Genomic DNA, 25149 nt, shown 5'->3' with positions numbered 1-25149 from the left:
TTCAGCTCTTTTGAATGAGTACAATTTAGATCTGAAACTGGATGTGAGTTTACAAGATTAAACAAATGTTCCAACTTATTATAGTGATTCTGGTTATACTGCGCAGAAAAGAATCCGGTTACTAACAACCCAACAAAAACTATATCTGTACGTTAAGTAATTCCTCATACTTCATGCCCTTTAGTGATTACTTTATGCCTTACAAAACTATTTCAGCACAAAAGGTTTTCTCTGATATTAGAACAAACGGCCAACATTAACTTACGCCCCTCTAAACTCAAAGCTAAACCCTGTAACTGTAAAAGAGACAGAGGGGCAACACGGAATATCAGTGAGTTCTGCGTTGTTCATGCGCGTCCTTTCACAATATCCTGCTTCTCAGGATATTCAGTCAGCTAGAGAGCCACAGCTCAACTCAACCTGGAGCTGTTGGCAAACCAACTTATCACACAGCTCCAGCACACCGCCAGCAGTGCAAAGTAGAAATTGTACAAAAGTGTGAATTCTATGAATATGTCATACGATTCTATAGCCTAATCTTTTGATCTTTTCTAATCTAATGTTCAGGGGCTTTCGCTTTGGAGGCTTTTCACTGGTTGCACTGCGCCAAATACAGTCTGTGAAACGTAGGAAATATCGGAACACACTGAAGATAATTGCTCAATTATTCTGTATCTACAGAAGCTATTCTTAGCTTGCAGATCCTGCTTTCTAACTCAATCTCTATTTCAAACACACACACACACACACACACACACACACACACACACACACACACACACACACACACACACACACACACACAGTGTCTTATCAGAGCAGAGGAGAGGCTAATTAGCCAGTCATTAGCCAGGTCTCATCTTACCAAGGCCATGATGAGTGTGATGGTCGCTGTGAATGTTCAGATTGTAATGCACGCTGAGGGAGTCTGCTGTGCCCCTCTCTCCTCTGCCTCTCTCTGCCTCTCCTCCTCTTATCTCCACCACCTCCTCTTCTTCTGCGCTCCACCAGGTGAAGGGAGGAAGGAGGGGTCGGACAGAGAAGCAAACTGAAGGCAGAGATGCTAATGAGAGCTTTTTGAGGGGTTTGAAAATGTAATCAATTCAGAGTTTCATAAAACTCAAAAAGAGAAAGTTTGAAGCAGAAAAAGTTTGGCCATAATTTATATCCAAGTCCAACTCCGTGAGGAGAGCAGTCTGGTCAAGTTCTCTCATTTCTTCATGCTCTTTATTCGCTCTAAAGACCCAGAGGAGACATTTGAAGGGCAATCTCAAGAGAGGAGTTTGCAGGGCAAGTCGCCACAGAGAGCAAATGGATTTTCTCGTAGCCTCTCTGTATTATGTAATACCAGCTTGAGTTTACTTGGTTGTGTTTCCACTGCAGCTACGGCTATTTATAGAACGACACAGTCCAGTTAATAAACATTTCTCGATCATTATTGTGAATGCAAATCCATGAGTGTTAACTGTATTTACCGCTTCCACAAGTCTTCATTAGCATGTTCCAACAGTTTCTTAATTCATATGTTGAATGTGAAAGATAGCATTACGATACAGAGACTCTTCTGCTGTCTACTCCCTCTTGAATTATTGACGGTGGTTGTTACTTAACGGTTATCGTTTAACAAAGTTTGCTTGTAGAAAAACGAGACAATCCATTCATGTTTTACACTTATTCCTCTCGCTCTCTGATTCCCCACATCCAACTTCCACATACCTTCTTTTGATAATACCACTCGGGGGAGACTTCCAAACATCACACAAGTGTGTTCATACAGCCAACAACAACTGTTCTGTGACTAGCTGCCAACAGCAGTGAAGTTAGCAGAGCTAATCTGGGGTTTTGTCGTTTCGACTGAACCTTCCCATCGGCACAATGCAAAGCTGTTGTGTAGTAGTTTAACCCCGCGATGTCTGTCGTCCATTGAACAAGTCATTTCCGATGATTCTGGCGATTGTGATGTCTAAAAGATTCCCTGCTTGTCTGAATTTGCAGACACCTCGTGGCTCAAATTGCCTAACCTTCAGAAAGTGAGCTGAGGAATGATGCATTGTTTTTATGCCTGTGTTTTTTTTTTAACACAGCCTCAGGGCAAGCTCTCGAGACACAGAACACATTTACCTGATGTAACGTCTCACATTCAATATCAGACGTGAACATGCCTGCTTTAGGATTTAGGCTGAAACCAGTGTAGCAGTCTGTAGAGACGCTAAAGGGGAATTGAAATAGAGAGAAAACTTTATCACCTTCAATTTGATAAGTGCACTGAGTATGGTAAAAGGGATCTCTCAGTGGTTTCAGGCTGTATTAGTGAAAACTATTGCTTGACATAGCTTCAGGGCGACGCAAGCAATACTCTGTATATTCAGGGCCTTGTTCACGCATAGCTATGTGCATTCCCCAGTTGTGTGTGTGTGTGTGTGTGTGTGTGTGTGCCTTTTATCGTTGCACGTAGTTAGTTTACTCGGACTGATCCAAGTACTGTACAGGCTTCAATGTCCTGTCTAGCATTTGTGGAAGTTGTTAACACTTAATCCTGCACACAGATGTGGTCTGTTAAGCTGCAGCTGAGCGACGATGCTCCGTTCACATACAGACATACAGATGTTTTGTGTGAAGGGCCGTGTGACATTATGCACGTTTGTGCTTCTGCTCAGTCTGCTCCTATAAACTGCAGGCCAGCTCGTAGGATACTCAAGGACCAAGTTGTCTTGCGTGTATCTACTGAATTTGTCTTTCCAGTAAAGCAGGATGCCGTCGTATCATCAGAATGAATGCGGAGTAAAGATTGTTCGTCTAATTCCACTGCGTATTCCTACGATGTGGTTTTTGCATACTTTGGTTTTCTTCTTGCTTTGCTGAAAGTTGTATTGCGCTTAGATAAAAACATATTTACACATCCTGGTTGTATGGTGTCACGTGTAACAAAAAGCAGCATGTCTGAGATTACTCTAGCGCAGCGGTTCCCAAACTTTGTAGGCCGCGCACCCCCTTCTACATCCCGACCGGGTTCGCGCACCCCCCCCCCCCCCCCCTTAAAAAAAAAAAAAAAAAAGAAGCAACAGAGCCTTTTAAGCCTTCATAGTCGCATAACAATCGGACCAATGAGAGAACAGTTTGCTCGCGCGTGGCATTTGTTTACAATATTTAGTCCGCTGTTAAATGTTGCAGTGCGTGAACACAAACCGAACAAAGGAGCAACTGCAACAAAGCAAACGAACTGAAGGTGTGAAAACGCCCTGAAACACTGCAACAAAGTTTCAATAACTTTCAGTGACACAAGGCGTCACTTTTAAAGAGCAATACGGATCGCGAGGACACACGCACAGGCTCAGAGGCAGATTATCACATTTCATTTACAATTAATGACGGACTAATGTAGCCAGGATGTCTTCGGACAAAGCATCGATGCGGCGCGACACAGTGTTGTTGGACACCGGGATCATGTCCAACTTTTTTGCTTCTTTCTCCCCAATCATACATTCCACCATCTCTCTGGCAGCTGGCAAGCTCACGTCTTCGGCGATTGTGTGCGGTAGCCCCTTTCTCGCTATTCTGTAACCAGATATGAAGCCCGTAGTGCGTCATTTATAGACCCAACACATGAATGAGACTGCAGTTGTTTTTGGCTGTTTTGTAACTCCTCCAATTTCGATATAAACAATGTAAGGGGCTTTTGACTTGCACTGGCATGCTTGGTGTTCAGGTGGCGACGTAAATAAGAGCTTCGGACTGTTAGCCAGAACCTCACTGCACACCACGCACTGTGGCTTTGGGGAATCTGCGTTGCCAATCCAAGTGAAGCCCAGACACAGATACTTTTCATCATATTTCCTCTTTTTTTCCCAGTCTGATGCTCTCTCTCGTTTCCTCTTTTTCACCTTGACTCCGCGATGGGCCGATGTGCTCCCGATTTGTCTGTGCTGCACCTCTCCGTTCCCCTCGCCTCCGATTCCTCTCTCTCTCTCTCTCTCTCTCTCTCTCTCTCTGTCCCTCTCCTCTTTTACGACTGATAGCTTCAGATGTCCCACCTGACAGTTTTTAAATTAAAATTACATTTTTTTTTAATATTTAATATTATTACACCATCAGACCGCCATTACACTTTTCCTCTCGCGCACCCCCTAGAGGCAGCTCGCGCACCCCCAGGGGTGCGCGCACCCCACTTTGGGAATCCCTGCTCTAGCGTGTCAACGGTGGATCCCACAAATTGTGAGCAACATTTCAGAATGATGAAGCGCTATTATTCCTCATCATTGTGTGTATGAGAACACGCACACCGATTTGAAAATACAGAACTTCAGTCAGCAACAGGAACCTGATTGTACTTCTCATAGATGTAAATTACGACAGTTTGATGCTGTGGAAGGTCTCAGGATCTTAGCGCTGTTGATACCGTGAGCAGGACTTTGGGTCCTACGCACCCGTCAACAAGACTTTCTGGTGTGCAGCAAATGTTGTCATAATTTCTTTGCTTCGATCCTCAGCCAGTTATTCTCCGACATGAACTACATTACAGCCTTTGAATCTTGAATTTCGTGTAATGAATGGGATTATATGGCATCTAAATGAAGGGAAAACGTGTCTCGTTTTAATTAAATGTGTGATAATGACTTGTAAACAGCCTGAATTGGAATATGAGGCTACAGACAGGAGGAATCAACAGAACGGCTTCTGAGTGAACTTGAATGTGACTAAAAAACTATTTTCTGACTGAATTAATGCACATTGTTAGGATTTAAACACACTTTTATAACCACAACAGGCACTTTATCTTTGTGTATTTAAAAAAAAAAAATGAATTGGCTATGGAATGCCAATGACTTGTGTGTGCTAGGTAAAGCAGATGTTTTAGTGCATTTATTTTGTGGGTTAGTTGGATAACTTTACAAATACCCGTAGTATCTAAAAGAGCAATAGATTGTGTCCTGATGGAGGACGCCATCTCATCATAGTTCTGCCTCTTACTCTTGTTCACTAAAACATGGATGAACAACCAGAGATCTGTCATATGGATGGAACTAGAAGTTAGTGAGCCAGAGCTGAGCAAACACGATGCGGAACACGGCTGTCTGCATTCTGTCTGTAAAGAACACTGCCATATCATAATACATCCATAAATGTTATCAGTCTGAAAGAGGCAGAGCAGGGAAGTGAATGAAAATCGAATCGGACGTGTTTGGCTCATTCCAGAGTTAATGGTGTTTAAACTCTGAGAGAAAAGGGGGCTTTGGCCCGAGAGTTGAGGAGGGGCCAGAGACCCGTGGCACCCTGCCAACAGCCACTAATAGAGCCATAAAGCAATTACCAGGAAATACTGAGAGAGAGGGATGCTGGGAGAGAGAGAGGTGGATATATAGGACGGAGCAAAGGAAGGAAAGGATTTACAGTATGTTGAGTGGGAGGAAGGAAAAAGGGTAAAGTGAAATTCATGAAGACAGCGAGAAAAGTGGTGGAGCGAAATAGAATTTGTGTCATTTGATACGACCGTTAGTGATAATCAGTTTGCAGAGAAAGAGGGAGAGAAACTATTGTATCGACGAAGTAATATATATTGCAGATCAGATAGTACTGACTGCCTGGCTGTCGTTTGTGTCGTCACACTTAATATGTTTACAGGATGTTTTGTTTACCTCTGCTGTAGAAACCAAGTCACTGGAGATGGAAACCGGGGGAAAAAGTACATTTAGCAGTCGAGCTTGAGCCGCATCTCGTTCTGCACTTGCTTCCAGGCAACAATCTGTACAGAGTACAACTGTGTGTGCGTGTGTGTGTGTGTGTGTGTGTGTGTTTTCGGATTTGTGTGCGTCTAAACCAGTCGGAGGACTTTGAATATGCAAAGTGGAAGCCTACCAAATGTTTTGTGGCTTATCAGTCTTTGAGCTCGGCAGCTGCGTGCATCTCTGTTGTATTATTCTGCAATCACGATGCAGCCTTCCTCCAAACACATTAGATGTGAAAACTACAGAGTACTAAGAAGAAGGGATGATCCCTTGTGAGAAGATTTGTGTTGTTTATAGCAGTCAAAGGGAAAAATATTTGGTGATAAAATGGATCAGTTTTTAAATCACTGCATTTTCTCTCCTCTAGGAGCTTGTGGCTCATTTTATCATTCCGTGTTGACACAGTTACTCTTTTATGTTTAACAGTTATTATAATCATAATCCTTATTGTAATTATTCATACTGTGTGTTCAGCTCTGCACGAAATGCTCCAGTATTGCAGAGAATTGAACGTGTCGCACACAGAATACGGTAGATCGGTGTAAGAATAGCGACCGATGGAATAATGTCGCCACATCTGCAGATTACTTGACGTGCTTTTAAGAAAATCAGGTCCAGAGTTCTAAAGCGGGAGCAGATGGCTCGATAAGCTTGCCATTTTCTATTGTATATGAATTTATGCTCTGTGTGTGTGTGTGTGTGTGTGTGTGTGTGTGTGTGTGTGTGTGTGTGTGTGTGTGTGTGTGTGTGTGTGTGTGTGTGTGTGTGTGTGTGTGTGTGTGTGTGTGTGTGTGTGTGTGTGTGTGTGTGTGTGTGTGTGTACTGTTATCTGCAGGGTGCAAGTGAACAAGAGGAAAACACGAAGAGAAAAACTCTGAGTGCTCCTTCGGAGTGAGTCCACCTCTGTCTACACGCACGGTGACTAACTGAGCGATGACTTCCCGCTGCGCTTTCTCCCACGCAGGCGCAGCGATGAGGTGACCCACATTAAGATCCAGAACTCGGGCGACTACTACGACCTGTACGGAGGCGAGAAGTTCGCCACGCTGGCCGAGCTGGTGCAGTATTACACCGAACAACAGGATCTCCTGCGCGAGAGGAACGGCCATGTCATCGAGCTCAAGTACCCACTAAACTGCAAGGACCCGACCTCTGAGAGGTGCCGACCAACACCTAGACGTGCTCATGAGTTCACATTTGTATCCAGCTAAGCAGCGCTCTGTGGAGAAATGCATTCAGATAGACACAAACATCTGAGGTCGGCTCTATATCGAACCTCATTACAGCTGCATGCGACTTCAGGGTTGTCATGCTGTGAAATATATAACATCATCACTACAGGGCTGGTTGATATGGTTTACGTTAATGTCACAATATTGATACAAATATTTTCCTCATCCATATGGTAGATCATATATGAAATGTATTGCAGTGAATTATCCACTGTTAGTACATTGAAGAAATGTGTAAAACTTGAAAAACAAATATCCTTTTAGCTCTGTTTTGGTCTCCACCAGCTCCAGAAAAGTATCCTGTTTTTTAGCTGTTCCCCTCCACTATGTTCACATGCTGGTTGCTTACTTTGTCTTCTGTTTAGGGATAAATATCTGACAGAGGAATTACAGGAACTTTTTGTTGTGTGCCGGAGAACAATGAGCTGAAAGAGGTTCTCTGTTGGGCTGAGGGGAACTGCAGAGTTGGGCGAACATTTTGTGTGATTTTTTTTTTTTTGTCACGATTGTAAAAACGAATCTAAAGTCAACGACGCAGTATTTTCCTGCTATTTAAATGGAAATTACTGCGTATATTAAGATGTTCCTTAATATGAGGGTTCACAACTACATTTTAGCGTCAAACACGCTAATTTCCTGCATTCTGGTGATTTCTTTTTTTTTTTTTAAGTTTATTTTTCTGCACATATTTATGGTGGAAATGTTTCTATTCAAGAGAAACACACTAGGAGACTTACCCCACACAGTTTCTTCTCACAAAATGTGTCATTGATGAGTCAAGGAGTGCTGCTTTCATGCCTTGTGTGGACGGTGCACACACGCCTCTGTCCGATCTCAGCATCTCCGTGTGTGTGTGTGTGTGTGTGTGTGTGTGTGGGGGGGGGGGGGGGGGGGGGCGTTTTAAAGCTGATGTCTTCGTGCATTACTCATCGCCTCTCCGGCAGTGTCAGATTCATCAACCCCCGTCAGTAAAACTGAGTAAACTCACTGCCTTCCTCATTAACTCATAATTATTCTAAGGCTGTACCGAATACTTCGAAGCTTTGAAGCTTCATTCATAACATTGAGATTCAAATTCTAGTCAAAAGAAAAGATGGATGTAATCATGTCCAAATTCCACAACATGTTTTTATCTAACAATAACAATATTTTCACAGCAGAAAATGGCTCACTTCTCCAATTTGTGGATTCCGCCATTTAAATAGCAATGTGCCAGTTGCAGACACACCTGGCTTTTAAAAGGGAGATGACACTGGTTTCATTCATATTATGCCCAAAACACACCTATGATTAATTAAGAGACTAAATACAACCCCTTTGCCCTTTATGTGGTTTACTAACAAATTGCATAGGACACTCCCTAAATACACTTGCACCACTAAAGATCCTTCAAATAGGGCCCATGATCACGTGATCCATTGTAACTATACAAATATGAGTTAGTGCAGCTTTAAACTAATTATTGAATTATTTTATACATACTGTTCATACAATTTTAGAAACAGAATTTGTAAATGTTAGTACAACATGATCATTACAATGCAATTCAGTTGAGCGCTAGAGTATAATATTGGCACACATCACCAGTTAACTGTTTAAGAGAAGGGGAATAGGAAAGAATCAGCCATTCCATTGTTATCTAAGTACCGATACATACATGTGTTCACACGCACTGTTTGTAGGGATGATGCATCATTCTGTACACATGCACTCCCACACGTAAAACTCACATGCACTTCTGTCCACATGCATAAATAGCGGCAAATACCCAAATGCATCTTCAAACAAACTAAGCGGATGGCGCTGCTGTTTTTGTTTTTGCTCACAAAGTATCCACACGCTGTCGTCCTGCCAGAGACTCTCCAAATGTTGGCCGCAGCGCTACACTTCATCACATGCTCCTTCAGAGGGAGTCGAAGGCAGCTGCTGTCTCAATGCCAGGGATCCATACGGGGAGGTTTTTAGAAAGCGACATCAAATCATCACTTTTCAACTGTGTTTGGTATCATCTCATACTGAGCAGGTTACGTACACCTTCTTTTTCTACACATCTGCACATTGCAATGTGTATAATCTATGTTTCCACGTCGGTCTAAGAGCAACTTGTGATCTACGGTTTGTGTGGTTTCTACATACGTCTCTTGTCAGAGCCTCCTACACTTTCTTGCTCACCACACAGGAAAAAAAAAAAGACCCGAATATGCACACATGCAGGTTGTTCATCTAACTGTGAACATCAGCAGCTGACTGAGGCTGCAGCAATTCAAGAGACACTTTCATTCTCGAGTAGGAGTCTACGCTCACAATGCACTTGTAGTTAGACATTATCTTCAACCCCAACGCAACAATATGGGACCTTTCCCCCCTAAGGCAGGAAGTAGATTGCTAATCCTCCCCCTCAGTCGGTCAAGTTTCCTTCTCAACACTTGTCTCAACAATTTGTCTGCTTTGCAACAGCATCTAGCTTTAGGCTGAGCTGCTCGATCTCCACGGAAGGTGAAAGACGGAGACGGTGAAAGCAGCCAGTCTCAAATAATCAACACTGATGCTCACGGTTGCATATTTTATTTTTTTGAGGGTTTTGATCCTGAATGTCCTCGGCATCACTTTAAGTGGCTGTAATTCATATTTTTACAATAATAATTTTGTCAAACGACTGTTAAAGCAACGTGACTGTGTAACCGACAGATAATTATCACCTGACTCTGCAGCTACCCTCGCCTCTACGGAGCTTTGTGTTGAGCTTCAGCTCATTGCTTCGCTGTCCTACCCGCAACTTTGCGTTTTTTCGGCCGCACAGGCAGATGTTTACAGCTACAAAGCTTTTAAAACCCAATGTACACTACCTGCTCAGCACCAATCGTCAGACAAACGCAGTTAGAGACCGGCTGGTAAACATAGTGAAGCATTGAGCGGCTAAAGGGGCCAGATGTTTCCCTCAGGAGTCAAAAACAGACCTAAAATGAGAATGAATTGTGGACTGTTGGCCAGAAACATGACTCCAACTGATTCAGTAACTTCTGGATGTGTAAATAAGCAATTTATCCTTCAAGTTGTTGGTTTGCATGTTCAGGAATTCAAGCTGTCAGATTGTCATTGAATATTGTTTCAGGGTTCGTGTGTTCTCTCCCTCCTGGCCAGGTGGTACCATGGGCACCTGTCTGGACGAGACGCAGAGAAGCTGCTCACAGACAAAGGCAAAGCCGGCAGCTTCCTGGTGCGGGAGAGCCAGAGTAAACCGGGCGACTTTGTCCTCTCAGTTCTCACCAATGAGGAGAAACACGAGAACGTGGACCGCAAGACCAAGGTCACCCACGTTATGATCCGCTTCCAGGTGAGATAACTCTCCCTCTCCTCTCAGACTAACTCCGCAAACTGGAAGCAGGTCCTGATTTATTTATGCGCTCTAGGAACTCCTCAGACCAGCTGTTACTGTAGTTGGAACTGTTGATGTTTCCCTCCAGCAGGACGGTAAATACGACGTGGGCGGCGGTGAGAGGTTCGACACTCTGGCCGACCTGGTGGATCACTACAAGAAGAACCCCATGGTGGAGAAAAGCGGCATCGTAGTGCACCTCAAACAGGTATGGAAGCATTGAGTCTGGGCAATCTCCTGCTTACTGTATCATGTTGGCGGTGGTTAATTCACACCACATGACAATGGTATTTTCTTGTTTTGCTCTGTTGACTTATTTAATTTCCGTGTCCCAACGTGACGACAGCCCTTTAACGCCACGAGGATAAATGCAGCCAACATTGAGAACCGGGTACGAGAGCTCAACAAAGTAGCAGACAACTCTGAAAAACCCAAACAAGGATTCTGGGAAGAATTTGAGGTATGTCGCCTCAAACGTACCAGCAGCAGAATCGCTTCTTTCAATCGTGATTTTTCTTTTTTTTTTAATATCTGAAGGTCAGCTTTAGATGGTCTGCGTTCAACAGCGTTATTAAATGAAGTTAAGTGCCGGATGACATGAGTCAGTCATAACTCAGGCACATGAGTAAATGACTCTCTTGAGTGCTGTCTGCCCTGGGATGTTTTCATTCCAACTCTGACGGCGTCGTAAACAGTATTTCCACAAGTCATTTGTCAAATAAATGTCATATTGTACTGTAGGCCACTGCTCAGCTATTTGTGTAGGTTTATGTCGCTGTGAGTAGTTTGTTTACTTGTCTATCAAGGGAAATTCAAATGCATTTATGCTGTCTTGACCTTTTGCGTAACGGTGTTGAAGCTTATCTTGCGGCATGCTCTTTCCATGCAACTGGCAGGTCATAGATGTGAATCAAATATATTGTGTCGGCGCATAAACCCGGCCCCCTGCCTGGATTTTACATTACGTGTCTGTCTACAACATCATACTTACTGATCAGTATCTGGCTTTGTATTGAGTGCAAATCACTGTTCATGTTATGACGGCTAAAGAACTGTAGATAAATGCACAAACGCATCCAAAATGAATGAATGTAGAAGGTATGAAAGAAGAGCTTTTTAGACTCTATGCTGCAACACTTCCTCTTCAGTCTGCAACCTGAGCACTGATGCATGCAGTGCTTCTGCTCTTACACTCCAGGGTGACCCCTACTGCATTAAATGCCCATTACACTTTTCAAACGCAGCACTAAATGTGCCCTGTGCACCTCAAGCTACATGATGTTATGTAATTATGTTTCTCCAAACCGAAGCGCAATTGTGCGTTTCGTGTTCTTCTCAGTCGTTGTTGGTGCATTGCTGTAGATCCTGCTGAATTGCAGCCACCTGTTGTTGATCAGGGGAATTGTGTGAAACCATTGGCAGGAATGTCTACTCCATAGAGCTACTAGAGGTCTGAAACGTCATGTTTCAGCCTGGATATGGCTAATATGAATGAATGACCTCAGAATCAATAGTTTATATAGCGCATATTCTTTTCTTTTAAACTTATAAAAACATCTAACTTTCAAATTTTTCCTTCGTCTTCAACTACCAGGTACTTCAGCAGCAGGAGTGCAAGCTGCTGTATCCCCGGAAAGAAGGCCAGAAGCCAGAAAACAAGAGTAAAAACAGATACAAGAATATCCTCCCCTGTGAGTCACGCAGCAACCTGCCATTTCCTGTCTCTCCAACTTCCTGTGGAAAGAACGACACAAATACACATCAGACAGCGTAGAGGCCTCAGCAGAGTGTGGAGATGTTGCTTTGGTAGCTCACATTGACATTCGTTTGGAAAACCACCAAGTGTGATCTCAGGAAACGGTGCACATTTAGTTGTGCGCTGTTGACGGTTTGACTTTGTGTTTTCAGTCGACACAACTCGGGTTGAACTCAGGGAGGCAGATCCAGATGTTCCCGGTTCAGACTACATCAATGCCAACTACATCAGAGTGAGTCTTCTCTTAGCAGTGGACGGGTCATTTATCAACAGCTGTAGATTACCAAACGATGGCAGCAATACACAATGTTCAGTAAACGGGCAAGATAGTTCGCCTTCACGTGTAAAAGAATTGTCAATGGACAATAGTACCAGAGTTACACATATCATACAGTAAAATAAACTACTACTTGTCTCGGTGCTTAATGCAATGTGTCATTGCTGTACAGAGTATGCATGAAGAGGGGCGCCACGTGGATGAGGGCAAAGTCTTCATCGCCACCCAAGGGTGCCTACAGAACACGGTGGTTGACTTCTGGAAGATGGTGTATCAGGAGAACACACACGTCATCGTCATGACCACAAAGGAGATGGAGCGAGGACGGGTGAGCAACTGGCACTAAACGTCTGCTAACGTACGTGATTGTAGTAAAGGCCTGTAAAATACAATGATCTGTATACATTATGTTGCACTAGAACGGTAAATGAATAAAGTAGAAATGTTTCTATGTATTATGTTTCCTAGCAAGGAGCTTCTTCTTCTCTCCACAACTCTTTCATGTTTATGCTTTCTAAAGCATTTAATCCTAAATGGTCTCTCTGTTGCACTCCTTACGCCATTGCTGTTGATTGCTTGTAATGATGGAAATCAAGGAACTCAAGGGAACACCCCACTTCTATGACATGACATCCATTACACGAGTCCAGTGCAGTTAATCTAGAAGGTGCCTTAACAGCAGTGCGTGCGTGCACACGTCCGTGTGCCAGACAAGGATAGTATGACAGTTAAGCTGATTGGAGAGCTGCTTGAGCTGCTTCTTCTTCTTTCTTTTTTTTGATTGTCTAATACCCACCGACCTCTCTCTGCCCTCTCCATCTTCTCTCTCTGTGTTTTTCCTCCGATTTAGAACAAATGTGTCCGTTACTGGCCCGACCTCCACGGCACAAAGGAGTTTGGGAAGGTGCTGGTGAGGAACGTGGACGAGCAGCCGGCACAAGACTACGTCCTGAGGAAGCTGGAGGTGACCCGTCTGGACCAGGTAGGGAAAGCCTGTGTACTCAGAGTTAACCCACTGACCTGCGGTCAGATTATCCAACCCATCACACGCACAATCCTACAGCACGTGCTTGTGTTTACTAGAGGACCGACTGCACGCATCTCATGAAAAGCAAATAGAGCAAATGGTAGACAGCAGAAGACAACGTAGCTGAGATGATCTTGCACTCCAGTGAATAAAATCAAAATACATTTGACTTTAGAGTTGTTCTTTTATACATGAATACAATAAGGAGCAAACTAAGGGTTGCTGTGTGCACAGTGTCCATCCAATCAATTCTGTCTCGAAGCTGTTGCTTTGATCACAGCAGTTAATCAGTTTGAACTGATATTGATGTGTAATGTCTGCCAAGCCTGTCTGAGATTAACCCAGCAGGCTCCAAAGAGTTCCCCCAAGTGATGCTTCTATCCAACCTTAATGTTCGTGTTTAGGTGAACCATCACCAGTTTGTTGACGTATCGCATGTCGATCTCCTGTAAAAGCAGAAGACTCGAGTGGACGGTGTCGTCCTTTCATGTTTCTGCATGTTCAGGTCCACACAGTGTAAAGATTTAGTTTCACTGAGATGAGGCGTGTTTCATACTATTGGAGTCCTTTACTTTATACTGGTCGGATGTATTGGTCCTTCAGCATGAGACCACTGTAAGAAATTAGGGACAGAATCCACAATTCTCATTTTGCTCAAAAACATATTCCACCATTCACGGCTACTCATTAGCACTGGTGTAATTGCAATGCTACGACATCAATAACAGTTACAGCAACGTCTGCATGTGGCCACCAGAGAGTGTCCCTCCATTACAGTACAGCCGGTCCAAGCCAACACAAAGATGGACATCAATATTGACTGTGATTTTGGGAAAAAACTAAAACAGTTTGGCTTTGCTCGAACTACTGAAGCATCGTATTAGCTTTGGCTAATCTTCGGAAACCATGCTTGGAATGAGTGTTGTGGATTTAGACCCGTATTCCTTTCAGTAAGCCTTTTAATGAGCACTGCAGATCCATCATGGAGAGGGAGCAGGAGGAAGACATGTCCGAATACATGGAACATACCCAAAGTCAACATAACTACAGCGTCAGCTCATCATCTTTACTTTGCTGTGATTTCTTGCAGAGGGAGCCTCTGAGGTACATCTGGCACTACCAGTACCTGAGTTGGCCGGACCACGGGGTGCCCAATGAGCCCGGCGGCGTCCTCTGGTTCCTAGAGGAGGTCAACCGCACCCAGAGTACCATTCCAGACACTGGACCCATCGTCGTCCACTGCAGGTACAACCAGGTTTACAATATGAAGCGTAGAGTTGGGAATAAAGAAACTGGTCATAAGTTAATTATTGCCAACAGGACTCTTCAGCAGATGCAAAGAGATACGTGGCTCTGCGGCACATCTAGTTAAAAACAGGAGAAGTGATTCAAACGTTGTGTGTTTGAGACCCAGACCAGAGTCTACCTTGTCCTTTCATTAAAGTTGAATCTAATCTAAAAGGCAATGACTTAAATCCCATCTTGTGTGCAACCATCTGTGTACACACACATGCACACGTGTGCACGCCGGGCAGGACTTTCCCGTTTGGGTAAACCCCTCTGTGGGTCACTGTTTGTTCTTCTCCTTTTTGTTCTTCTTCCCTGTGTTGACTCAACTTTCCATGAGATGGCAAAATGATTGTGGACTCCGGAAACTTGCCTCGCTGTATGAATGTATGACATTAGGATTTCATGAAATATGGTTTCAATTGGCCACTGGGGTGTGCTGTAATTACACTTTGTCCTGCTTATTGGCAATACTCTCCACCAAACTAGCACCATCAAAACTAATTATGAAGACATGATTATCAGTAAAGTAGTACAAACACATTCTTTATTAGCTTTATCTCCCTTTAACCTCCTGCCACCTGCAGCTGTATGTTACTTCAAGTAACGGTCAGAGAAAGCTCTGCTGTTGCCAGTCGACTATTGCTCCATGCAGGAACTCTTTGAAATAACACGATCTGGTTTAGTTGTGCTGGAGTCAGGATTTTTGTATTTGTATTGATATTTATTTCACAGGTGACTGATGATGATAGTACACTTTATTTGAATAGCACCTTTCATAGAATAAATGCAGCACAAGTGCGCTACAATAAAGGAAAATAATCCATTTTAAATGAGATGGAAAATAACACACACTTGATTCAATATAAATAAGATCAACTGGAACACATGGAATGCTCAACACAAGATATGAATGTTGATAATAATATCAATGCACTCACATGCATCAACAAACACTGCAGCAGCATCAAAGCCTCTTCATTCTCGTTTTCCTTGTTCCCGGCTTTTCTTTTCGGTTAATCGGAAATTAATGTTGTAATCGATTTTTCCATTTGGTGTGCTTTTGTGTATTTCGCCACACCAGTGTGGCGAAATGTACTATGTACTACAAACATGATGACAGACTGACAGCACATTGGAGTCATGACCTCCACTGATCCGTCAGCTGCTGATAGATTAATGTTATTGTGGGGAAAACAACACGGAGTTCTCGAGGGCGTCTGACAGCATTTCATATGTGACACAACAACAAATTCAAGTTTATTGCTGTTAGCAAGTGAAAACATATATTTCATGACCTCAAACTTTCATGTGTCACTTCCATGGGTTGGGAAAGGTCTTGATGCTGATGTGACACTCTTCATATATTTGGATCAAATGAAAGATGCAGTTCGATTTTTCTCTTATTTCCTGAAAGTGTTTGACTCGACTCGGCTCCGCTTTGTATTCTGTTGTCCCCGCAGTGCAGGCATCGGCAGGACAGGCACCATTATCGTCATTGACATCCTAATTGACGTCATTAACCGCCAAGGTGGGAGACTGAAATATGAAACTTACACACTCTTTATTTTGAAATCTTTGCACTGTATCTCTGCTCATTTTCTGAACTTGTGTGCGTACGTACGTGTGCGTGTTTAGGTCTAAATTGTGACATCGACGTCCCGAAGACCATCCAGAGGGTGAGGCAGCAAAGGTCCGGCATGGTGCAGACAGAGGCCCAGTATAAGTTCATCTACATGGCTGTGCAGCAGCACATAGACACAGCTCAGAAGAGACTGGAGGAGGAGCAGGTACTGCACTACAGTGGCGTCTCCAAAGACATTGAAATACGTCAAACAACACGTTTTTTTACACATAATGTGACTATTTCAAGATAAATCCAGGTCTTCCAGATAAAAGACAGTTAGTGAGAGCTTTCTAGCCTGTGAGCTGAGTCTGAGTCTTGTTGTCACTTTGCAGAGGAGTAAGTTGAAGGAGGGGGACTATTCCAATATCAAATACCCCCAGATGACCAACTCGAGGCCCAAGCCCAACATGACATCATCGCGCTCTTCTTCTGTGTAAGTATGATGCGCACCATGATAAAGTGGCAGCTGACATGATGATTGAACTTTTGATCGCAGAACGTGAAGCAGAAAATGGGTTGGAGGCGTCGACTTGTTTTGTCAGTGAGTCTTTTTGCTGTGTGTTGTTGTAGGATGACAAATGATGATTCGTCCAGTGTGTACGAGAACATTAACTTCAAAAGCCCTCAGACGTCTTTTAGCAGCAACACCAGGAGATAAAACGCTGTCCACATCTCTCTGTGAGTACCTTGTGGATTTCATTCCAAATAGTTTGCTTCTCACTGTGTGCCGTGGCAAAATACATTCAGAACCTTTTGTCTAGAAGCTGGCAATGGGGATTGTCCTCCTGCAAAAATGAATATCTGTACACATGGAATAATGCTGGATCCTTTTTATTTTTTTAATGGTATTGTAAACGTTTTATGTGGAAGAGAAAGTGCTTAACGCTTCTACAATCAGGAAGACGGAGAGTTCAGTGTCTTCCAGTGAGTCAAATTCATTTTATAAGGGTAATGCTTTTATTAAGGGTTCAAATGATAGTGTCTGAGCTCCTCTAAAAGACAACACGAGCTCCCCTTAAAGCAACAAAAGATTAAATTTAGGCTCATATTATAATCAGCCTTGAGTCTCACAAACCCCTTCTTGTCTCTCTCATAGTGATTAATAAAGCAGACAGTGTTTAGGCTTCAGCTCATAGGTTTAGGGTCATCTGCAGAAAACATACACTGACATGGTTTCAATAACCAGTGAATATAAAATGCACATGACATGAATTTAGCTCATTTTGAATAGTTGTTTGTGTGTTGAAACACTATATTATAGATTGGTATTGGTTTATAGATCTCTCAGTTCTCGGGCATCCTGGTTCCTACAGTCTCCAGCACTTTGAATCCTCTCCTGTAAAGTGTGGTTCCTGCTTTGGGCTAATACAAAAATCCAGTTAGACACTTCCATCAAAATGCTCTACATGTATGAGAGTTGGTGCACTTCCATTGAGAGTCACAATAGTCGTACCATTTCTCCTTTGAAATCTCAAAGTTTCCTTTTCCCATTTAATTTTTCCGTCATGAAGCGCGTATACTGTCTGGATATAATGACGCTGACGAATATGCAGAATATCAGAACTGGGTCATCCATATCTGGAGGGTCATTTCTTAACAACTTGGTCAAAATAATGGTGTAATTATAATTAAAGACATCTATAAAAGCATATTTTCTTTTCAGAGCTTGTAAGTCTTCTTATCGTTCCTTATATGTTATTGAGTTAAATGTTGTTGTTCTTTTGGCGATCTAGTTTTTAAATCTAGGATCAAATTGATTAGGCTTGAAATCAGGATCAGAGGCACATCATCTAGTTATTCCTGCTTTCTCGTACTTTATATTCCTCCCTAAAAGCATTCCAGGCTTCAAGTTGTAATTTTATTTAGCTTGCCTTATAGTGCCGGAATAGGAGGGTCCTGTGTTAGTGAGAACTCATTGTGTTTACACCTGGCACATTAGTCTTGGTTCCTTAGAATATCCCGGCCTCCACCCAGAGCTTGAGATTTAACTTTGCTAAGGTGCTCCATATTTTTCTCGCAGGCCAATCAGAGCACACTGTTTTGTTGGGGGAGGTTACTACAACAGAGCGTTTTTAGACCGGAGGATGAATACAGGAAAATTCAGAAAGAGCGTTTCAGAAAGATAATGTTTCTTGTAGAAACCCAAGTATGAACTTACAAATGAGCATGAAATGTCCCCTTTAACCCTCACATGTAAAGGTGTTATAAAGGCAATACAGGTTGATGAGTGTCTGACTGGTTGAAAGCACTGCAACCATAAACTAGAATCATTTAATATCCAAACGCGCATGGTCTGTAGATAACCTGGCAAGTGCAGTAATGCTGCCTTTAGCTCCGTATCATGAATTACATCGGCTCCTCGTGTCCATGATTCAAAGTGACACCAGCCGTTAACTCCACTTGTCAGCCCGTCTGTTTGTGTTTGCTTCAGTTCCAGCGGAGGTGTCGCTTCATCAGCGCCTGACAATCCCACGAGGGAGTGTGTCGCTCTGACTGCACCCCACATCAGTGGACCCTGCCTGGGCTGAAGGTGGTGAGCTGACCCCTCCCTCCGGCTGCCGTCCTGCTGGACCTCTCTGTCTGGAGTCAAACCTTACCCTCCACAGAGAGGATGACTCTACAGCATAGCGCTCTCGCTCAGGGCCCTTGTCCCTCCTCCCCCTTACTCCCCCTATACCTCTCCAGCCTCTCCCTCTCTTAACCAGCGCAAGTGCCTTGTTCAAAAGATGTCTGTAATCTCGCCTCCCCGAACCTGCTGTTACATCTCTACTGTTACTACTTTCCTGGGAATCCAATTTAACAGGAGAAAGGAACAGTTTTTGCATGAGGGATATGAAACGTGGAGTCTGTCCCGGCCTGAACCGAACAGAACTGTCCGGGACCGAAGAAGAGGTCGAATAGAAGCCAAGCTTTTTGCCTGCTTGTTGCCAGAAGTCACTCTGTTTGCTTTCCCTCCTTTCTCTGTCTTTCATTTGAACTCTTAACCCTGTTTTTGGGACATTCTAGCACTCCAGCTGTGGTGGTTATTAATGTGGCTGCTGAGTGATAGCAAAGGGCAGTTATGTAACCTGCTACAGGGCACTGAGGCATATATATATATATATATACATATATATATATACATATATATATATACACACACACACACACACACTCAATTGGAAAGGATCCTGTTGAAGCACAGTTGTAGTTTGATTTCCCGATGGATTGTAGACGTAGTTTGAAGTTGACGTTTGACAGGGAGCAGGTGGAGAGGATTCCTGAATGGACATGTGGAGTTTAGCACGGCTTGCCGGCGTCTCTCAGCCTCGTTGGCCTGGCTGTCCTCGTTAATCAGCAGGTCTGATGCGGTTCAACATCTGTCGGAGGAGATCGTCACAAGGAGACGAGGGAAAGGGGGCGATTACAGCGGGCCAGATGGCCATCTGCCTGAGATTGAAGAATAGATTTGACTCCAAAAAAAGTAATTTAGAAGATGGCCGTAATCCAGGCTTGATGATAGCGGGGCAAGTAAGCCGATGTCATTGATACGATAACGAAGACGGCGGGTGCCGCGGAGCACTGAGCCCTTTGCACTGTCTGGCAGATTGTTTGCTATTTTTAGCCCCCCGGATCAGCACCAAAATATCCTACTCAAATACAATCGCACATGTGTCGGTGAAATCTAACCTAGCTCTTTATAAAAACATAATGACGTAATATCCTGAAGTCCTTCAAATGTACGATGTCTCTCACAATAGGAAGATGTCGTTTCTTCTTTAAAGCATCAAAATAAACCATGAATGAGCAGCTGTTGGTGGTTGTTGTGCTCGGACCATTCCTCTCTCTCCACTAACATGTTTGACTAACCAGGTCAAGGGCACGCACACAGTGGACTCGCCTTGTTTTCTAGGCTTCTGCTGCTGCTGCTGCTCGTGATTCCTAAAGATAAGAGATTTGAAATACCGATAAGTGTAACCAAATATGTAATGGAATAATAGTCCTCGGCCATTGCACTCTAATAAACCGTAATTTGACCTGGTGGGGGATATTAATATAAAGCGATAGTATAACCTGCAGCAGCCATATCATCCCGTGTGACGAAGCGAGTTTACAAAAGCAGCGAGTCATTTTTATTGAGGTCGCAGGTTTTGTCTATGTCGAGACGTCGGCCACAGAGATGGGCAAAGATACATCAAAATGTATTTTGATACAAAATACCCCTCAAATAAATGTATCAAAATAAAATACAAAATACTGGTGCCAGAAAATGTAACGAAATACAATACATGTATTTTGTATTTAAAATATAGGAAATACTTTTTTCTGGATTTTCCGTTTTCTCACAATGTGGTATAGCGGCGCATTCAGGTTTGGGCGATATAATATAATATAATTATATATAATGTACACAAAGCTCTGGTGAAGCCCACTAAAAGGAAGAACAGTCACAGAACGTCAGTGTAACTAAGCACGTCTGTGCTTGTTGATGGTCCTTCTTGAACATCATCTTGCTGAGACATGTTGTCCACCTGGCCAACTGTAGAATGTATGAAATAATAAAACTAAGAATACTTTCATAATATGCCTTTTAAATAAAATAAATGTAATGTTTTTTTGAACAAATGGATATCTACTGTCATAGCCTGGCTAACTGTGAACTATACTATCTGCCAGTAATTGATATGGCATTATGACATCCACATTGAGAAGATACAGCATAACTTGTAATACAGTGAGATTAGATGGTCAGACGTCTCTTGATAAGGTTATCATGAACATACAAGCTCCCAATCTCCCTCTTCATATGGCTATCTACTAGACTGATAAGTTAACTTGCTAAACACTGGCTATGCACTCGCCTAGACAGCATGCTAGCGTCATTAGCATGTTAGCATCGATCGCTAGCTTGATAATATAACCATCACCATGTATAGACAATAGGCTATGTAGCCAGACCCAGACATCAATTATACATCAAGCTAGTTGATATCTGTCACAACAAATATTTAACTTGACAGACAATCCGTAGAACTTGAAGATGTGAAGACTGAACTCGTGAACTGTTTTTTGATTTGTGGAGAAAGTATTTTGAGTGTTTTAAAATACAAAATTACTCCACTCTAAAGTATTTTGTTACAAATTACGTTCGATTTTTTATCGGCCCTATCAAATACAAATTACAAAATACTCAAAGTAATTGAAATACGTATTTCAAATACAAGTAATAGAAATACTGCCCATCTCTGGTCGGTCACGTGTCTGTCAGCATGGAGAGTGTTCCCCGTATAAACTGTTGCCAAAGTGTTTTTAATGGTTGATTCCTTTTGTGAGTAAAAGCTGTTTTATGAAGTGTGAGGACTTGATGCCTCTTGTCTGTCTAGAGCAGGGGTGTCCAAACTACGGCCCGCGGGCCAAGTACGGCCCGCGGTCCATTTTTAATTGGCCCGCAGCAACTTCTAAAAATATAATGTAATATGGCCCACACTTGAAACTTGCGCTTGACTGTATTGTACTTCTTAGTTTCACCACTAGGTGGAGATACTGTGTTGAACAAGGCAGCTTCTCCACAAAATAAGAGCAATCAAATAAACGTTTAGCCCCGGATGATGACACGTCCTACACTGATGCCGAGCGAGAACAGACAAGCTGTGTGGAGTGTGAACAGATAGGGCTCCAGCTACTAAAGGCGAGCGCAAGAGAGCGGAGGTGAGGCTGTTAAAATGCAGCGTATCACCCACCAAGAAGCCCTCTGTGCTAACACAGTCCAGCGTGGCGATGTGATGAACACGGTTGTGAAAACTGTCAACATAATTCGAGCACGAGGGCACTCTACGCAACTTCAATGTTGCGCACTTCCCCACGCAGTCCGAAGTCAAATGTGCTTTTCCAAAGGCCAACCTTTCTGCTAAAAGGGGGAAATACGTGTCCGTGACAACGTCTCTCATGACAGAACTCAGTCAGTGCTTACGTGGCGGCTGGTCAATAGAGGGCGATAGGGCGCCGCCCCACCTTGAGCCACAACAAATAAAATGAATAATAATAACAATAATAAACGATACAAATTGTCAATATTTGTGTTTTTGAAATATGGAATCACCCAGTAATATGTGTAAAATATGATATCTGCGGTAAATATATGCTTTTCCTGCATGTCCTCTCTGCGTGTGCACGTCTCAGCAGCGCTGGAGAAACTGCCCAAAAGAGCAGTGACGCAGTTTAGCCAATTGCTGATTAAAGATATAAATGTGTGACATACAATTTAGCCAATCAGCGCCCTCAAATAGATTCAGCTTGGGGCAGAATCGATTCGGGGAGTTGACGATCATTTGGGGTTCTGCCCCAAGCTGCGCGTTCCCGTCCGGACGAGTCTCTACAGGCGGGCGCGAGCTCCAGCGCGAGCACTACTCCTCCAAGACCCGTTTGAGAGGAGAAACTGAAGTGCTGATATCAGATCAGCCTGACCTCACAATCAGACAGCAGACTAGCAGGAAAGGGAAGCAGCACATGAAGCTACCAGCTGTAAATAAGATGTCCTGACGTGTTTGTCAAAGTGTTATTTTCTGCTTTTTTTCATGTTGGAATAAATGTTAAATATTTAACTGCAAAGTAGCAATACGTGTTTGATACCTTCATTTATTTAGCATTAAATCATACTGGGATGTTTGCTGAAATTGATTGGATGTGGCACAGCCCTACCTAGAACATGTTCCACCAGCTGCCATGGCTTTCAATATGTTTCTCTCATTGAGAGAGACATCGAGCTGTTCTCAACTCCCTTCTATTTGAATAATGAGTCTGTTCGGCTCAACATACGTGAGCAAACATCTCTGTTAAATCTGAACAAAAGCACATTGAGAACCAAATTTGATTGATTTTGCTCACTTTAACACACTAGGGGTGAGGCGATCGGACCTGAGTGGCCCAGCCCTTGGTATATTTTTCTGTATGTGGCCCTCAGTGAAAAAAGTTTGGACACCCCTGGTCTAGAGAGATATGCTGCACACCACTTGATGTACTTCAGTTGAATTTGGGCGATGAAGATGTGTGGATCCTTCAGGTTTTTGGTTTTGTCCTTTTTCCTTTCTGAACTGTGATCTTTGTCCGAGGAATGACTTTTGTAGTTTTTGTTTCTGTGTTTCTGAACCATCTTGCGCTGTAGATCATTTAGATTTTTACTGTGTTTCACCTCTGTGGGTCATTTTGTTTTTCATGATATGATGATGAAACATCAATACTTGAAAGTGTGAAACTGCTGAATCTTTGGCCTCAGGCTGCGTTTGGATGTCCATTGACTGTGGGAGTATTTTTGGTAGTGCACTAGACTTTTCAGTGGTTTTTCTTTTGGTTTTTTTCTTGTTTCATTTTAAAATTGTTTTTTTCTAATTTAATGTTTTATCCACACTTGCATTTTGTATCGTCTGAATTATTATTGTTATTACTATTATTATTATTGGTGTAATTTCACCATTGATAAGTACATTTTGGCTCTGAGTTGAACAGCATACGTGGAGGTGTGCAGTAGTAACACGGTATGTTCTTTCCGTTTGTCCTCTTACATTTACTTGAACATAACGTCTCTTTGTGTTGGTGACTTGCTCCTCTGTTGGTTGCAGTATGCCTGAAGTGAGTCGTGGTGTACTGAGTGCTCCCATGTTGTCCAGGAGACTCGTCCCCTTTTCCCTCTTCTTGCACTGGCTCTGCCCAGACGCCTTTTTCTGCTGTAGAGGCTACAACTGCTGATTCAATGAGCTGCCAGAAATGACATTAAAATGGTTTATTATCATATAGTTTAATAAAAATCTATGATGGCACTATGTTAAGTTACACATGGATTTAGCTTGTTTCTGTTGTGTTTACTTATCAACCTGAACACGGGAAGATACGGTGGCTCTCCATCGCATCCACTATGGCCGTCTCTTCCGTTGGGGAAAAAAAGTACCGCACTGAACATAAAAAGTACCGCACTGAATGATGGCCGAGAATATTTCTCAACGAACGAAAGTAAACTAATATTAATATTGAAAGGCGAGGCAGAAAATGCATTCCAGAAAAAACTTCATAAATCTATTTTGAATATGTAAAATTGAAATGCCATTGAGCGAAATGAGGCAATACCAATATGCTTTTATTCATTCTTTTACATACAATATTTATTACAGTCTTATTTTTAAGTGTTATTCATTTAGGGGGAAACAATCCTCGACCCAGTTTGAAGCCATGACTGGGCCTTTTCTTCCTATTGGTTAACGATGTTTACTGTTAGTTAACATGGTGCTCCAGGAAGTAGCACTTTAGTTTTGGCCGCTCCTGAGTGACTGTTACAATTCAACGTAAATGTCTTATCAACCATGTGTCATAAGTGAGCTACTTGGAAAAACCCCGCATCCAAACTTTTCCTTTATCTTTAATCACCTAATCCAGGAATAGATAATAGACTTTCCTGTCAAGGCGAAGGAGGGCTTCCGGTTCATTGATGGCTTTAAGGGTCAGATGGGGAGGAAATGACAAACAGCAGTCAGTAAACGGCTCGACTGCTTTGCGTTGACGCCGCAACCAACACTTTGTAATTTCCGTTCAAGCTCGTCAGGAGCTGCGTGTTATTTGAGGTGAATTTAATACACCTGCTGTTCAGAGATTAAACCACTAACTGATGCTGCAGTCAATTTAGTTTTGAAGACGTAGAGAAAATTCATCAATGTGACAGATCACAATAAAATGATGTCAATCAAAATAATGAGGCTGTCGTGCACAAATGTTTTGTTATTTCTCAGAAACATGATCTGAGCAAATGCCTCACTTTTTTATTATAGTGCTGTAAACGAGGACTTATCAAAATGCATAAATCACATGTACGATGTCAGT

General features: G+C 42.8%; 1 protein-coding gene across 2 annotated transcripts in view; it reads left to right on the top strand.

The window, feature by feature from the left end:
- Positions 1–18869, top strand: part of ptpn11b (protein tyrosine phosphatase non-receptor type 11b) — a 31790-nt gene extending 12921 nt beyond the window's left edge. Inside the window, exons 3-16 of one of the 2 annotated variants that reach the window (XM_079273439.1) lie at positions 6688–6882; positions 10097–10289; positions 10423–10539; positions 10678–10791; positions 11926–12022; positions 12240–12319; positions 12537–12692; positions 13215–13346; positions 14482–14636; positions 16142–16209; positions 16317–16468; positions 16638–16738; positions 16876–16983; positions 18737–18869. In XM_079273439.1, the coding sequence (XP_079129565.1) occupies positions 6688–6882; positions 10097–10289; positions 10423–10539; positions 10678–10791; positions 11926–12022; positions 12240–12319; positions 12537–12692; positions 13215–13346; positions 14482–14636; positions 16142–16209; positions 16317–16468; positions 16638–16738; positions 16876–16963 (1648 nt within the window). In that variant the 3' untranslated portion in view covers positions 16964–16983; positions 18737–18869. Of the gene's footprint in view, positions 1–6687; positions 6883–10096; positions 10290–10419; positions 10540–10677; positions 10792–11925; positions 12023–12239; positions 12320–12536; positions 12693–13214; positions 13347–14481; positions 14637–16141; positions 16210–16316; positions 16469–16637; positions 16739–16875; positions 16984–18736 lie in introns of both variants that reach the window. The other variant, XM_079273438.1, reaches the window with a different exon arrangement.
- The last annotated feature ends 6280 nt before the right edge of the window (positions 18870–25149 follow it).

The sequence above is a fragment of the Melanostigma gelatinosum genome (genome assembly GCF_949748355.1).
Source record: "Melanostigma gelatinosum genome assembly, chromosome: 8".
In the NCBI taxonomy this organism is placed as follows: Eukaryota; Metazoa; Chordata; class Actinopteri; order Perciformes; family Zoarcidae; genus Melanostigma; species Melanostigma gelatinosum.
The sequence above is the reverse complement of the archived record's forward strand: the minus strand, read 5'-3'. Positions and strand labels throughout refer to the sequence as shown.